This window comes from Gopherus evgoodei, chromosome 3 (genome assembly GCF_007399415.2).
Source record: "Gopherus evgoodei ecotype Sinaloan lineage chromosome 3, rGopEvg1_v1.p, whole genome shotgun sequence".
Lineage (NCBI taxonomy): Eukaryota > Metazoa > Chordata > Testudines > Testudinidae > Gopherus > Gopherus evgoodei.
This window is the reverse complement of record NC_044324.1, coordinates 212,681,627-212,699,085: the sequence shown is the minus strand read 5'-3', so window position 1 is coordinate 212,699,085 and position 17,459 is coordinate 212,681,627. Positions and strand designations below refer to the sequence as shown.

The following is a 17,459-nucleotide window of genomic DNA, read 5'->3' as shown; positions in this document are numbered from 1 at the left end:
TGACAGAGCGGGAATATGCTTTATGTTCGTGTTTTTTTTATTCTTCCAGTTCACTAAACATTTTTGAGGCTTTTAGTGGTGGGCATTTGTCCCTCTCCCTCTGGGTTGGAGGGAGGCTACACTGCCTCACTTCGTCATCGGGGCCACCGCCTCGAATCAGGGGAATCAGCGTAGACATTAGTGTCCTGACCACTTTAACGGGTTGTGCAGCCAACCGTCTAGGGCCTTTGGACATTTCAAGCAGGGGCTGCACCCACCTTAGTCTATGGCCTCGAGGCCCTTGGGGCAGGGGCTCGGGCCAACACTGGCATTAAGTAACTCCAAGCCCTTTGGCCCAGGGCAGAGCAACCCCACCAGTCAATTAGCGCTGGCCTATGGAGGCAGAGACTGAGCAAACCCAGTAGTCAATCAGTTCTGGGCTCTTGTAGCAGAGCCAGGGGAAACCCCAGGGGTAGGACATCCTGGCTCCAGCAGACAACCGATGGGCACAGGCCACTGGGCCTGGTGAGGGGAGGCTGCCACCCCAGGGGTGGGGTGGCTGGTAGGGTCTGGGCCTACCCTACTCCACTGAATCCCAACCCAGGGCCCTAACAGTGGTGGAGTGGTCTGCCACTGGGTCAGTGGGGATCCCAACTGTAACACGTTTGCCATGCCTCAGGCAAAGCTGCAGCCATCTAAGGTCAGTTGTCTTTGGGCCACTTCCTCCCCTCCCCTTGGAGTGTACGTGGAACAACAGGCATCCTCCATCTCCTCTGGGTAGGTTGCCTGTAGCAATCCCAGCAGGTCCGTGGCAGGAACGGGCTCCCCAGTGGGCAGGGCATCACTGGGTTCAGCAACAGATCAGCGTCTGGGAGCGAGCAGGGTTGGGCTGCCTCCTTTGGTGTCTTGGCCCCAACTGAGCGGGCAGCCCTGCCCTTTATACTTCCTGTCCCAGTGATGTACTTCCGGTGGGAGGAGCGAGTCAGGCCTGGTTCCGCCCACTTGTGCACGGAGGGTGGTTCCTCCCCTTCTGGCTGGAAGGGAGGTCACACTGCCACACTACATGCTAAATATCCTTCTGAATTTCCATACTCTTAGCAACACAGATAGATGCTGTAGGTATTGATAAGATCCATATTTCTGATCATGTTTCTACATCAATTTTGATTAGTATTGATTTAGCCTGTCAAACCTTCATCTTGGATGTTTAGTAATTCAGTGACTTGTGACCCAAAATTTGTTACATTTATAAACAAAGGATTGGATTGTAACCTTACAATCCCAATATGAGGTAGAGACAAATTCCTCAAGAGCAAATCATTGCGTGTGTGTGTATATAAAATATATGCATATGTGTGTATAGCTAGAATTCATTCTCTCTCTCTCTCTCTCTCTCTTTCAAGTAAAAATTATAACATTTTCATAAATAAAATTGAGCATCAGCAGCATTAGCACCATTATTGATTTTTGCCCTTTCCGCTATTTTTTTTAAGTGGATCTATGCTTTTCTCTTGGTGCCTGCAAAGCCTTCAATCAGTATCCAGTGGAAGTATCTTTTCTATACATAGGAAAAATTGAATTTTATTAAATGGACACAAATAACAGCCCTTGATTTCAACACTGGCATGTCCTGCAATCTCAATTTTGTAAGCTAACTCAAGGAACAAGCCCAGGTTACCCCCTGTTATTGCTTATCTTATTCCTAGAACCTATAACGATGACTACAGCATAAGAAGTAATCCTCCTTAAATTTAGGGTATTTAATGAGTCTAAAGCTATGATGATATACCTCTGCTACTCTATAGGAAGAGATTGCGTCTAAAAAACTGAGGTCTTGAAGCAAATTATTTTTGGTTTTAAGGCCAGTTGAAATGTTTTAATCACAAATTCTTATTTTGCATTTTCAGAAAAATGGCATATCAAATGGAGGTCTCTACAAAAGGCCATTTAATGAACACTTTGAACAAGCACCAATGTATGTTGCTGTTTTGACTTATTTGGGCTTTGGCGTTGGAACAATATTTGGCTATGTGCGAGATTTTTTGAGAGCCTGTGGACTAGAAAGATGTAACCTTGCTGCAGAAAGAGAAGAACAAAAAGTATGTATGAAAAAAGTTTGTGTATTGTGTTAAGGGCTTTCCCTTCGCTCTCTCCTGGTTCCTGTCATGCAGATGGAAAGCAGAAGAGCAGAAATCTGATGTGCAGACAATTAGATGTTTATTGGGGTTAAGCAAGCAAGCATATCCTTAACTCTGTACGCCACAGAACCTTTTCTGTCTCTGTTTTTCCCACCTCCTCCTCCTTTCCAGGCTTAATTATACCTGTAATTAGGGTGACCAGACAGCAAATGTGAAAAATCGGGACTGGGTGGGGGGGTAATAGGAGCCTATATAAGAAAAAGACCCAAAAATCAGGACTGTCCCTGTAAAATCGAGGCATCTGGTCACCCTATCTGTAATGCATGTGTAACCCACACGCCTCCTGGGTGTGGTGTTCTGTCCCATCTGGTGGTACTGAGACCACTTAAAGAGAGAGATAAAATGAGTCTGCCTACTTGTAATGCCAGCAGACCCTGGTTATTAGCAGGCAGGATTGAACTGGGGACCTCTGGAGCTTAAAGCATGAGTTTCTACTGCATGAGCTAAAAGCCAACTGGCTCTTAGCTAAGGCTCTAGAGCAGACTCATTTAACTCTCTCTCTTAGTGGTCTCGGTGCCACCAGATGGGACAGAACACCACACCCAGGGGGGCTGTGGGTTACATATGCCCCTGGTCCCACCCCTTACAATTTATGGTCATGTTCCATTTTGGTGGGTCGTGAGTCTGGGCACTTTGGTACCACCTCTTTTGTATCCCATTGGAAAAGTAAAGAGTAAGGCTGTGTTCTGGCCAAGGTGAGGCTTTTCTTTGGCATTTAGTGTCTTATGCTTCCCTTGCCCCAACCCCCTTGTCCCTCCTGACTGGTTGCTTGACCTTGCCTCGAGACAGGAATCGAGGCAGTCTCCAAGTGTACGCTCATATATTTATTTCTTGGCACACCCAGCAACACTTGAGCTCTGTTTCTTATCTTTTCTCATTACACTAACAAACCCATCTGGCCTCTCCAGGAGCTGGATTTCCTTTTCTGTCCGTCCAAAAGGAAATTTTCTTAGTAACAGCCCATAATAGTAAAAGGAGAGGGAGGTGGCAATTTACAGAATCAAGAGCTTTTTATTTGCTTAAAAGCTAAAATATGTCTTGAAAGAACAAAGCTCAGGCATGTGGTATTCTTTAGCTTAGTCATTAACATTTTTAACCTAAGAATATGTTATTTATAACACTCTTTGCAGACTGCTATTTTAAGAAAGTGACTTGTTTTCTTCCTATAAACACAGGAGACGGTAAGTACAAATGAAGTTCACACATGGGTAACCATCAAGCAGAAAATAAACTGTGATACCAAAATATAAAACCCTGATTTGTAACAATTGTTGGAAACTGGAGCACTATTCCTGGATAATTTGGGGATTGCTGTTGCCCTAATTCCATTACAGTAACACATGCATAAATGATGCCCCTGAAGAGTTTTTGGGAATACACTGGAGTCCTGTTGATATACAGCATACAATAATGACAATATTATGATACTATCCCCTTTTAAAATGGAGACCATTGTCGTGCTGCCCTCTCACTACTCCACAGAGAGTATTATGGCAGATTCCCATCCCAGAGTGTGTGTGTGCCAAGTAGATCATAAATTAGTCCGATTCCTCTGCTCCAACTACAAAACAAAAACAGTTTGCCTTAGATGCATGCTTCGATCTCCTCAGGCAGGCCTGCTTTAAATTGACCATATCAGTATCGAATACCAGTCTGTTTGATACTGATCCAGACAATTTAAAGCAGACCTGCCAGAGGAAGTGGAAGCATGAATGATCCCAAGCAGCTATAGATGATCAATTCATGCTTGATCCCTGCAATTCCCATGGGGGCACTATTTCTAACAATCGCTGAGCAGCTTTCAAATATGGGCCATATACCTCACAAACGTTTCCTTCTTCATCTGTCCCCAATCCAAAATTACATTGGTCTGAGGGCCAGGACTGACCGGTTCATTTTTGAACTGGTGGCAGGTTTACCACTCAAAGTCCTATGCACAATCAGGGCTAAAAATAAGTGAGGGATCCTCATGTTCCAATGAGACACCCAAGAATTGCTTCTTTCCCTGGTAGGCCCAAGATATGGGACCCTAAAGTCATGGCATTGTGATACACAGAAAAGCTATTTTATAATCATTTGTATGGATTCTAAAATTGATTGGTTTATAATTTCCTTTTCCTTCTGAGCCCTCTGTAGTTTGAGTCAAGGGACCTGGAGCCACAGGAGGAATGATACAAAAAAGAATACCAACTCCATTCAAAAAATCTGGAAGATGGTACTGTTCCTAAAATAGGAGGCGGGGTGTTTTTGGTTTTATAGGTTTTTTTTTTTTAAAGCAGCATAAGCTATATAATGAAGTAGCAGGATATAAAGACTTCATTATCACACTTTTGATATGTCCTCTGTGATTTGGCCACTTGTGAATAATGATGATCCTAAACTTTCCAATAAAACCTTTTTACCACATCATTGTGTATTCTGCTAATTCTCATATTTCATGTGTATATATTTGCTAACTAGTATGATTTGTGATGCAACATATATATAATCCATGGTTAAGTATTTGTCAATGAAAGTCAATGCCCTACAAGAAGAAGGCATGTATAAACTGAAGTGGGAACTTCTAGTCTAGGCTGAAAATATCCAGATAAATCACTGTAGGTTTTCAGGTTATATCTAATGAACCTGTTTTCTTATGAATTATGATGGACTTTTTATCCCACATTTGCTAGCAGCTCTGCATTATAATGAAACTCTCTATTTCAAAATAACTTTCATAGTGTGTATCTGGCATGATGACTCCTCCTGGTATGAGCTTTCAGAAGATTGGACCCTTTCATGAGTTCTCTTCTACTTGCCAGGCAGAAATAAATGGGCCATACATGGTAATCTAGGTAACTAAGCAAACCTGCAAATGTGGGAGTTTAAATATGGCACAGGAACGTGAGGTTTGTACACCTCTACCTCGATATAACGTGACCCAATAGAACACGAATTCGGATATTATACGTTAAAGCAGTGCTCCGAGGGGGCGAGGCTGCGCACTCAGGCAGATCAAAGCAAGTTCAATATAACGTGGTTTTACCTATAACGTGGTAAGATTTTTGGGCTCCCGAGGACAGCGTTATATTGAGGTAGAGGTATACTACTACCAGTTTCTTAATGAATTAGTCTGTCTTTTTAATTTAAATAAATAAAGTACATAAGATGGTGATTTTCCTAGAAAAGTAACCATGTACATGTTTTCAAACCAGGATTTTGTGCCACTTTATCAAGATTTTGAGAACTTTTACACAAGAAACCTCTACATGAGAATACGAGATAATTGGAATCGTCCAATCTGCAGCGTCCCAGGGCCACAGTTTGACCTGATGGAACGTGTTACAGATGATTTCAACTGGACGTTTAGGTGGGTCAGGCTACAGGTAGCAAGCAATTGTTTTTTAATCAGGGAAATAGAAAACTATAATGGGAATATAAGTATGCAGAATGTAATTTCTCAAGTTAGAATATGGCAACAGAACAAAACTTGATGGGTAAATATTTATTTGTTTGTTTTATATATTGCCCCCTTCTCTAAAATCTGCTTTAAATGTAGGTTACTGGTGTTACAAAAATAATTTCTGATCCATCTACAAAGGGCAAACAACAGCATTTAACACTTCAGCCATTAAACTCAGTGGCTCTACAGCAGCTGAAGATCGAGCACTGTGCACCGATTCTTTGGTATTGAGTTTCAAGCTTGGAACCTAAGGTTTTATATACACTCAACGTCATTCTATTGAAATTGAGGTAGAAAAGCACTAGAGTGAAAGTGTATGTAGTGTCTCTGTTTATACTGTGGTTGCTGAAATATTTTGAAAAAGTAAATGCACAAATTAGAAAGATATTGAGAGTGTTGCAGCATGTGGGTTTTATGGATTATTTTTCAAATTATTGAAATGTGTCCTTATTTTTTCCAATGTATGATGCACGGTTGTTCCTCTGGTAATGGCTCTCTTAATACAACTTAATGGAAGCCATGCCTTTGACGGTCCAACAGAGTCTGGAAGCAGATAAGCATATGTCAAATGTACATTGTTCCTCCTGAACGATCCTAAGGCAATTTTGAAACAATATATACAGGCATTGTTTCACTCGACCCTGAAATGAAGTCACCTGTAGGATGGAACATTGTGGCAAACATTGTGTGTAAGCAAACAGTTCTTCTTCGAGTGATGAGCCTTGTGTGTATTCCACACATGGGTGCACACGCACTGTCTGTTGACCCGCACATGCGTGGTACATCTCCTCATGCCCTGACTGAAGGTATACGGGGCAGTACTAGGCAATGCCACTCCAGTTCCCTCTTATTCCCACATGGCCTGAGTTGGAACCCCTGATCCTCCTTCACTCTTAGCAGATGAGAGACTTGCCTTTCTCTACTGTAAATAATTTAGACTTAATTTTACTCTTATATCTTAGTTAGGATAGTTGATATAGTTGATATAGTTGTGGTATAGTTTGTAGTTTAGTAGAACCACTCGCCAGTCAGGGGGCACAACCCCCCAACACTGATGGATTATGTCTAAGATCCCAGGCTTCAAGAACTGCATCTCCTGCCCTCTTTGTCTTTTTTATCAGTGATGGTGTCTATACTGCCTGGGAGAAGCACACATCTTGGTGAAGAGTACCATCTACCTTCCCAGCCAGAACCAGAAAGGCCTGTGAGCTCCATCTCTGCAAGTTCCTGATGAAAGAGATGATGAGGTCCTGGATGCACTTAGATCCTGACTACAGAGACTCCCCCCGTACAGCAGCCTCCACAACCCGGTAGTGCCACTCCAAGCACAAGCCATAGTGTGTAACTGCCACACTGAAAAGTAAGGACAAGTCCCACCATGAGAGCAAAAAACACTCTCATGGGCACAAACGCAGAACCATGCAGAGTACTGTTCATAAGAGATGCATTCCCTCCTCAAGTTATGTCAAGTCAGGTGAGATGTCATGTCCGGACCCCGCGGAACCAATCCCATCTGAACGATAAGGCAAAGGAAAAGCAGGACCCATCAGTAATGCCAGTACAAGGACTGATACAAGGACTCTTAGAGTGCCCGTCTATGAGCGCGGCTTTGGATACTCCAGCGGTGACACCTCGACAACATGCAGACAGAAGAGGCCCGACTATGGAATCGGGTCCCTCCGAAGTCTCCATGGGCACCCCGCAGACACTCAGACATACAAAGATATTCTTATCTCCAGAGGAGGTGTTCTTGCCATACCCACAGTCTCCACGTCTCTCAAGCTCGTCCATTCTCCGAGACATCCCTGTGCCAGGGGATGTACTGCTCTTTCTGCTTCAGGAAAGGCCCCTTCCCCTTTCATCGGACCTGAGCCCTCCTGTACCAATGGGCCCACCACTTCCATCAAAATCATCATCCAGCTCTGAGGAGTCCCAAGATATAGTCCAGAAAGTTTCACCTCTGCACCGCAAGAACCCAGACAGGAAGCCAAGGCATGCCTACCCATCTGCCTATAACCCCCTCCTAGGAAGCCTGGTACCACTTCCTTTTGGGCCCACCTGTGACTCATACTACAGATGCCCAGAACTGTCACAAGAGTCCTATCATAGGACTGGAAGGGACCTCGAGAGGTCATCCAGTCCAGTCCCCTGAACTCATGGCAGGACTACATATTATCTAGACCATGCCTGACAGGTGTTTGTCTAACCTGCTCTTAAAAATCTCCCATGATGGAGATTCCACAACCTCCCTAGGCAATTTATTCCAGTGCTTCGCCACCTTGACAGTTAGAAAGTTTTTCCTAATGTCCAACCTAAACCGCTCTTCCTGCAATTTAAACCCATTGCTGCTTATCCTATCCGAGATTAAGAAGAATAATTTTTCTCCCTCCTCCTTGGATCTTCTCCTTTTATGTATTTGAAAACTGTTATCATGTCCCCTCTCAGTCCTCTCTTTTCCAGACTAAACAAACCCAATTTTTTCAATCTTCATAGGTCATGTTTTCTGGACCTTTTAATAATTTTTGTTGCACTTCTCTGGACTTGCTCCAATTTGTCCACATCTTTCCTGAAATGTGGCGCCCAGAACTGGACACAGTACTCCCGTTGAGGGCTAATTAGCAGAGGAGCAGAAGAATTAGTTCTTGTCTCACTTACAACACTCCTGCTAATACATCCCAAAATGATGTTTGCTTTTTTTGCCACAGTGTTACACTGTTGATTCATATTTAGTTTATGGTCCACTATAACCCCCAGATCCCTTTCCTCAGTACTCATTCCTGGGCAGTCATTTCCCATTTTGTATGTGTGCAACTGACTGTTCCTTCCTAAATGGAGTACTTTGCATTTGTGCTCATTGAATTTCATCCTATTTACTTCAGACCATTTCTCCAGTTTGTACAGATCACTTTGAATTTTGATCCTATTCTCCAAAGTTCTTGCAATCCATCCCATCTTGGTATTGTCCGCAAACCTTATAAGAGTGTACTTTCTATGCCATTATCTAAATCATTGATGAAGATATTGAACAGAACTGGACCCAGAACTGATCTCTGCGGGACCCCACTCATTATGCCCTTCCAGTATGACTGTGAACCACTGATAACTACTCTCTGGGAGTGGTTTTCCAACCAGTTTTGCACCCACCTTATAGTAGCTCTATCTAGATTGCATCTGGGTCATGCAAGACAGTATCAAGCTTTATTAAACTCAGCATAGACCATGTCTACTGCTACCTCCTCATCCACAAGGCTTGTTAGCCTGTCAAAGAAAGCTATCAGGTTGGTTTGATACGATTTGTTCTCAACAAATCGATCCTGACTGTTCCTTATCATTCCTTCCCTGTGCATCAACCAACTGTCGGTTTATGAGGAGGAAGATGTGGAACCAGTACCGCTGATTTAGATTGGAGTCTCCTTATTCCTTATCACTGGATAAAGCTGTCATCCCTCTGCTGCTTTCTCCACAGGATGATCAACACGAATATCTGAACTCCTGCAGCGAGTGGCTACTGCTTTACAGATCCCACTGGAGGAAATCCAGGACCCCAGGAAGCTGAAATTCTGCATTATCATATTGGCATCAATTTCCTCTCTCCACGAGGGAGCTTGACATGAGAGCTGCATATCTCAATATAGACATCCATCTGTTCCACAGGAAATTCTTTTGTTTCAAGGTGGGACATTGACATTTCCAATTTTGTTTTCTTCCCTTCAGCATAGTGGGTGCCACAGATCTTTACAAAGGTATTGTGATGGGGCAAGGCCAGATGGCTACATTAAAGTAGTGAGGAACGGGTATATTTAGCCCCACGCTAAACAAATCCCTGGTACCATGGTAACCAAATGGCAGTTGCTCCAGGTTAATCAAGACACCTGGGACCAATTAAGATCCCTCTAGAAGGCAGTGGAGATAGCTAGATTGATTGGGACACCTGAAGCCAATCAAGGGCTGGCTGGAACTAGTTAAAAGCCTTCCAGTTAGTCAGTGAGGCACGGGTGTCAGGACCTATAGGAGGGAGCTGCGCTGTTGGAGGAACGAAGCAGTACAAATCCATATCAGGTGTAAGGAAGGAGGCCCTTAGGTAACGGTGAAGGAGATATTGAGTGGGAGCTGCTGTGGGGAAGTGGCCCAGGGAATTGTACATATCCTATTTCCAAAAAGTCCAGCAACCATAGCTGCTAATTTTAGAGTCTCTGGGCTAGAGCCCGGAGTAGAGGGTGGGCCCATGCTCTCTCCCCCTGCCCCCCCAATTAATCACTGATGCTGGGAGACAACAGAGACTGTGCGAGGGAGGATTGCTTCTCCTCACCTCCGTTGTTGGCTTATGATGAAAATGGCTCAGTAAGCTGTGACCCTTGCCTCTAGAGAAAGAAGGGCTACGTGGAGGGTCACAGGGAGCCTCTGAGGCTAGCAAACATCCTCCAGGAAAAGCAGGACCCACAGAGTCAAGGACAGAACTTTGTCATAGTACTCACAATCATAGCGGCTCAAATGAGATGCCAGGGTCACACCGTATTCCCTTACCTAGACAATTTGCTCCTAGTCGGACAATGATGACAGAAGTTGTTTCCATGACCCAATCTCTTCAAAGATTTTTGGCTTCCCTAGGAATCTACATGAATGAAGACAAGTCCGTTTTGTCACCTACACAGAGTATAATTTTATAGAGATGAGACTGGACTTGGTTGCTGCATGGGCCTTCCTCCTGGGAGAAGGCTTTGCCACAATGAGCTCCCTAAATGCCTACATCTGCCACAAGCCCCACACAACAGTCCACCAGTGCATCTTCCTTTGGGGCACAATACAGCCTGTACCTACATGATGCCCTTCGCGAGACTCCAAATGCAGTGCTTACAGACTCTGCTCCTCCTGACCTATAAGCCAAAGAGGGACCACATCATATCCAGAGTCATTGTCCCCTCGGACATTCTGATCCCTCTTGCTTGGTGATCCAGTCCATCCAAGGTCATGAGTGGGACCCCCTACAGCTCTCCCACTCCTAAGGCCATCATCATGACGGACATCTCTCTTATGGGTCGGGATGCCCACCTGGACCATCAAATAATGCAGGGCAGGTGGACACCATGGGAATCCAGGAATCACACACATGTCCTGGAGCTCAGGGCAGTCTACCTAACTTTCAAAGCCTTTCTTCCCCTCTTACGTGCTCTCCACATACAAATCCTTTCAGACAACATTGCCAAAGTGGCATACATCAACAAACAAGGAGGGGCTGGATCTCATTCCCTCTGCTCAGAGTTGGTCAGACTGTAGAATTTGTGCAATAGAAACCAGATGACCTTAAAAGCTGTGTATCTCCTGGGCATCCAGAATTCCCTGGCAGACACACTGAGCAGGACTTCCCATACTGATCCCGAACGGGAACTACAGGACTGACCAACCTCTACACATGGTGGGGTACCCCCAACTGGGATCTCTTCAAGTCGTATGCAGATTGGAAGCTCTCCCTGTATTGCTCTAGGGGCACTGTGGGAAGAGGACTCTCAGAGCAATGCTCTCCTGCTCCCATGGATGGGTCACCCCCAATATAGTCCACCCCCCATTCCCCTGTTGCTTCAGGTTCTCTGGTGCGTCGGGACAGAGCCACCATCATCCTCACAGCACCCTACCGTCCCTGACCATTCTGGTTCACAGATCTCATGAAGCTCTTCACCCATGCACCAATCAGGCTCTGGTTATCCCCAGATCTTCTCATACAATATCAGGGCAGATTCAAACACCCCTGCCTGGGCATCTTCATCTCACACCCTGGTGTTTGGATGAGCATCTGACAGAGAGCAGATCCACACCAGTCCAGCAGATCCTTAACCAGAGCAGAAAAGAATCAACCAAAACATGCTATCAAGCAAAGTGGTTTCACTTCCTGGAGTGGGTCTGCTGCCACCACCACTGAACAGACAGGGTGACCATTCTGGTCGTCCTAGATTACTTCCTTTCCCTAAAAACATTAGGTTTGGCTCTCAGCTTTATTGATGTACATCTTGGTGGCCTTCCTTCCCCCGGTGGACAGATGCTCCATCTTTACATACCCTACAATGATACGATTCATGAAAGACCTGCTCAAAACCTTCCAACCATTCACCACACCCACACCTCATGGGGACCTTTAGCCTCGTCTTCTCAGGCCTCATGAGACTACCTTTCGAACCTATATCATGGCCCACCTTTTCATAAAAGTGGCATTCCAAGTTGGGTCCAAAGGATCAGTAAACTAGCAGCCATGACGGCTGGCCCTCCCTACACGGTATTCCATAAGGACAAAGTTTTCTTGAGGCTACACCCCAAATTTCTCCCTAAGATTGTGTCAGAATTCCATCTCAACCAATCCATCCATTTGCCTGTGTTCTGCCCCAAACCATATGTCTCCGCTACAGACAAGAGACTACACTCCCTTGATATCAGTCAGGCCCTGGTGTTCTACTTACAAAGAACTAACTCTTTCAAAAGTCTCCATCACTCTTCGTAGCCCAGCAAAAATATCAAGGGGCCAAACCATATCCTCACAGAGGATCTCCAAGTGGGTCTCATGCTGCATACTGGAATGCTACAAGATATATCAAACCTCCCCTCTCCTGGGAGCATTACAGCTTGCTCTCAGGGGCATTACAGTTCTACATGGGCACAAATCACTTCCTCCGCTTCGTTAGCGGACATTCTGTGACAAAACATCTGCAAAGACGCAGCATGTTATTCCATACACACATTCACAATGCGCTATGTCCTCGATCATGCAATAGCTGTGAACAAAGCTGTGGGATTAGCAGTATTGCAAATGGCTCTGCCAGTAGCCTCCTTGCATCCACCATCACACTGATCACAAGTCACCCACATGTGGAATCATTCGAAGAACAAGAAGAGTAGGAGGTTACTTACTGTAACTGGAGGTTCTTTGAGATATGTGGTCCCTATCTGTGTTCCACTACTTGTCCTCCATCCCCTCTGCTTGTGACTTGACCACATTGCAGTAAGAGTAGGAACGGGAGTGGTATCGACCCACACTGTCCCTTATACCTCTGGTCAGGAGCACGAGGAGACATACTGCACATGTGCGGGCCAACAGATACTGCTTGGAAAAACCTTCCAGATTCAGGCACATGGCGCACATGAGCACCCACATATGGAACTCAGATAGTGACCACACATCTCGAAGAACCTCCAGTAACAGTAAGTGACCTCCTCTTTTGACCCAGTTAAGTAGAAAACAATTGGAAATTATCAGTAGCACTATAAGTATAGAGAATGTAATTTCCCAAATTGGAATATGGCAATAGAACCAAACTTGATGGATAAATATTTATTTATTGCCTCTTTCTTTAAAATCTGCTTTAATTGTAGGTTTACTGGAAGAACTATCAAGGATGTAATCAACATGGGCTCTTATAACTACCTCGGCTTTGCAGAAACAGAAGCTAATGCTTTGAAAACTGTGGCAGATGTATTACAGAACTATGGGACAGGAGTATGCAGTACCAGGCAGGAAATGGGTAAGTGGAGTAAACTGCTAAATTGCTGCTATGGTTTCTGTTGCTAAATGGGTTGTTTTATAGATGCCATGATGAAACTGGATATTTGTAAGATTGTATGCTTGTTAACTATTTCTTGCTTGGCTATTAAAAGGAATATTAATTTTCAATACTATGTAATTGTTAAAAAGCTTGAGTCAATTTTTGTCCCATATGCTAGCTTGCCATCCAAGAAAGGTGCATCTGTCTCCATCTGAAATCAACTCAAATTGCATTGCTGTTCAGAAGCTCTTTCCTTGTGGAGGAATAGTCTTCTGGAACTCTTTTATGTATGATGCGGGTAGTGCAAAAATATAGAACTAAGGCATGCTAGCCTTACACATTTCTGCTGTCAGCTACTGGTGATTGCAAGAGAGTTTGTAGTGTCTTTTCAAAGCTGTTTTGACTAATTTGAGTAACTTGCATAACTTTACATAGTATAACTTGCAAGTCTCCAGAGCTTTTAGTATCAGTTGTTGTTGTTATCTCCTCTGGAGATCTCTGTTAATGGTCATAGTTATCATACTAAAAAAATTGGACAGAATTTTATGAAACCTGACTAGCAGTGTGTGTTCGTGGGAACCTGAACTCTCTTGATCTGCTCAATGTCCCTGCTGATTATGAAATGGTAAGGAATTTTCTATCAGAATAATTTTTCAGTGGAAAATGCCTTTTTTATTTATTTCATTTATTTGCAAAAAATCAAAAAAAATTGTGGGAAAATATCAATTTTTCTGACAAATTTCAATTTTCCACTGGGAAAATCAAAATGATGGCTCTCCACCTACAAGAGTCTTGTCAATTTCATTTTCTGACTGCAGGGGGAAAACATGCTTGTTGGTGGCAGTACTAGGCCTTTCCCTTCCCAAGCAATACGGCTCCTTGGTGGGTTCCTCCTGCTACCCGCCTGGTTTCAGATATCTCATTCCAGAGTCTTTGGTTAGTATTTAAACAATAGCTTTTATTATGGAAATGAAATCATAAACACTGTAACTCTGTTTGTTGGGCATCCTCACAGTGGCAGAACCTAGCTAGCAGAAAATACCTAGCCAGATAATGCCAAAGAACTGGTAACAGTATATACAGTGTATATATATTAACAACCTGATTTACAATCACTACGAACATGATGAAGTTATTGACAGGTAAACAGCTTAACAAATTAGGAACTGTTGCTAGGTAAACTAGTAACTGTTGCAGGGCAAAGTAAGTCTAGTACTCTTCACATGAATCATAACCATAACAGGACTTTGAGACCCGTGCTTCTACATCCAGGAGTCCCATCTGCACATGTGCAGATACACAAAGGTCACACAGTGGACACCTTGATCAACAGCCCCTAGGCTGCACTCACTCTACTGTCCCTATACCAGGGATCGGCATCCTTTGGCATGCAGCCCGTCAGGGAAATCGGCTGGTGGGCGTAGATGGTTTGTTTACCTGCAGCATCCACAGGTTTGGCCAATCACAGCTCCCACTGGCTGCAATTTGCCATTCTAGGCCAATGGGGGCTGAGGGAAGCAGCAGCCAGCACATCCCTCGGCCCATACCACTTCCCACAGCCCCCATTGCCCTGGAACAGAGAACCGAGGCCAGTGGGAGCTGCAATCGGCTGAACCTGCGGACACTGCAGGTAAACAAACCAGCCCGGCCTGCCAGTGGCTTTCGCTGATAGGCAGCATGCCAAAGGTTGCAGATCCCTGCCCTATACTGTTAGCATAGCCTACAATGCTTATCTACAGCACTTAATAAATTGTTATAACAAGCTCTTTAGGCCCCAGTGATGCAAAGACTTACACACATGCTTAACTGTATGCACCATTGATGTCACACTAGGACTACTCTCAGTGTGTAAGGTTAGGCAATTGCATAAGTCTTTGCAGGATCAGGGCCTAAATTATAAACGTTTCTCTTCTTTTTTTCTCCAAGGAACCTATTGCAGTAGACTTCCACACATCTAAAACGATTGGAAATGCATAGAGTTTGGATTTAAAAGTGTGACAGCTTGTAGTCAGTCCTATAGTGACATGATCTTCGATTTCTTTCCTGTTGGAAATGCTGGTGGCTGGGAAGATAAGGCACTTGATTGTATGGATTCTAGCTATTTTTAATAAGTAAGAATTAAAAGGGATTCCAGCTCTCTTGAATTCATATTTTACTCAAAAATGTAGTTTTTCAGAGGGAGAGTTACAGTGAGCAGAAGGAGGTAATGGGTTAAAAAAAAGTAGGAAGAGAAGGTATAAGGATGGGTTTAGATCATTTGGTGTTATATCTGTATGCTGCTTTAACTCTGTGCTAGTTAATACTAAAGCAACTTTACAGAACTTGAATTATTTACTCACAAGCTTGGGATGAGTATTATTTTGGTTTGACTTTTTGTGTGAAATATTATTTTTTTTATCATCATCATAATAAGACCGGGCAAGAAGCTTTTTTTTCAAAACTACTTATTTGGGCTGAACTTACGTACTTGAAGTATTAGGAAATTGAGGTATAATAGCTAAAGCTATAGACTCTTTATAGTCCCAGACCAAGAAAGCCCATAAGCATGTGAGTATGTCTGAGCACAAATAGTGCCTTTGAAGTTACACACATTTGTAAGTGCTTCGTATGTTCAGGGCCTTATTAATAAGTGTTCTTTCTAAGCATTGATAGGTCTGGGTATGAAGGGAATATTTCATTTCTTGGAGCAGTGTAGTGAAGAGAGAGGAGAATGAAGAAGTAAAATGATTATTTTAAAAACAAATGCCAAATAAAAATCTACAATATAATAAAACCTTGGGCGTGAATCTGCACAGCCTTGTGTAGTGAAGAGTGTCTGGTAGATGTAAGATGCTGCTGAATCAGAATGCGAGTATTTTTCAGGTGCTTGGCTTTGGAAATAGATTAACATGGAAATTTTAATGTTTCCATTTATATATTTAAAATGACATCTGCATTTTACAAAAGAAATTCGAATCAAGGCAGAATATTGCCAAAGACAGTACTTAGGGCTTGTCTACACAATTAGACCATGACTGGGGTGTGAAGCTACCCTACACTAGCCTGCCACAGTCTAACTGTCCCTGTCCACCCTGCTGTCATGTGTTAACAGTTTGTTAATGCGCTTTGAGCTACTCCTGATTCAAAGAGGACTAGATCAAAGCACTCTCACGAACTGTTAATGCACGTTAGCAGGGTGGAAAAGGACAGTTAATCCAGAGCAGGCTAGTACAGGGTAGATTGACACCCAAGTTTGCCATGATGGTCTACTTCAGTGGTCCCCAACCTTTTTGTGGCCAGTAGCACATTCACGTTTTCAGAAGAGTGGGGCGGGCTGGAATGCTGTGTCCAGGTCTGATGCCCACAATTGAAGAAGGATGTTGAGAAACTGGAGGGGGTTCAGAGACAAGCCATGAGAATGATTAAAGGATTAGAAACCCTGCCTTATAATGATAGAATCAAAGAGATCAATCTGTTTAGTTTGGCACAGGGAAGATTAGGGGGTGACTTGATTACAGTCTATAAGTATCTACCTGGGGCACAAATATTTAAAAATAGGCTCTTCAATCTAGCAGCAAAAGGTATAACACAATCCAATGGCTGGGAGTTGAAGCTAGAAAATTCAGACTGGAAATAAGGCATACATTTTAACAGTAAGAGTAACTAACCACTGGACCAATTTACCAAGGGTTGTGGTGAATTCTCTGTCACTGACCATTTTTGAATCAAGATTGGAAGTTTTTCTAAATGATATACTCTATCACTTATCTTGGAGAAGTTTTATGGCCTGTGTTATATATAGGATGTTATATATGTGTTATATAGGATGTCAGACTAGATCATTACAATGGTCTCTACCAGCTTTGGGATCTTTGAATCTATGGGAAGCTTTTGGGACCTTCAATCTGAACATGAATTTTCCTCCTGTTTTAAAAAGCTGTGCATCCTGAATAAGAATCTGCACCCCTGCCCACTACAAAGTTTAGCTCTCAGGGGACTCTGTACTTAAACACTTGGTGGTTCTATTGATGTATGGATCTACTCGCCATTGTACCCTGTGGAGGTGGCACCCAGAAGCAGTAGTGTCTACTGCATCATTAGGGCTCTGTAGCAGCCATGCAGGATTTCTTTCCCAGCCCCTTTTGAAATTCTCCCCTTGCTACTCAGTCTAAGAGCAAAGGACTAGATTTAGCACACACAGAATAAGTTGAGTGTGAGTTGTATCAGAGGGGGTTGTGGGGAGAGTTTAAATTTTGGTGCTCAACCAAAAATCAGTTGTCATTTTGTTCTGTTTTTTATTATTATTTAATTGGTCTTTTAATTTCTTTGATTGTT

The 17,459-nt window shown here is 43.5% G+C and overlaps 1 protein-coding gene across 1 annotated transcript in view; it reads left to right on the top strand.

The window, feature by feature from the left end:
* The first annotated feature begins 1,918 nt into the window (after positions 1 to 1,918).
* Positions 1,919 to 17,459, top strand: part of SPTLC3 (serine palmitoyltransferase long chain base subunit 3) — an 82,259-nt gene continuing 66,718 nt past the window's right edge. The window contains exons 1-3 of the mRNA XM_030554311.1: positions 1,919 to 2,078; positions 5,372 to 5,526; positions 12,976 to 13,124. Of these exons, the coding sequence (XP_030410171.1) occupies positions 1,953 to 2,078; positions 5,372 to 5,526; positions 12,976 to 13,124 (430 nt within the window). The 5' untranslated portion in view covers positions 1,919 to 1,952. The remainder of the gene's footprint in view (positions 2,079 to 5,371; positions 5,527 to 12,975; positions 13,125 to 17,459) is intronic.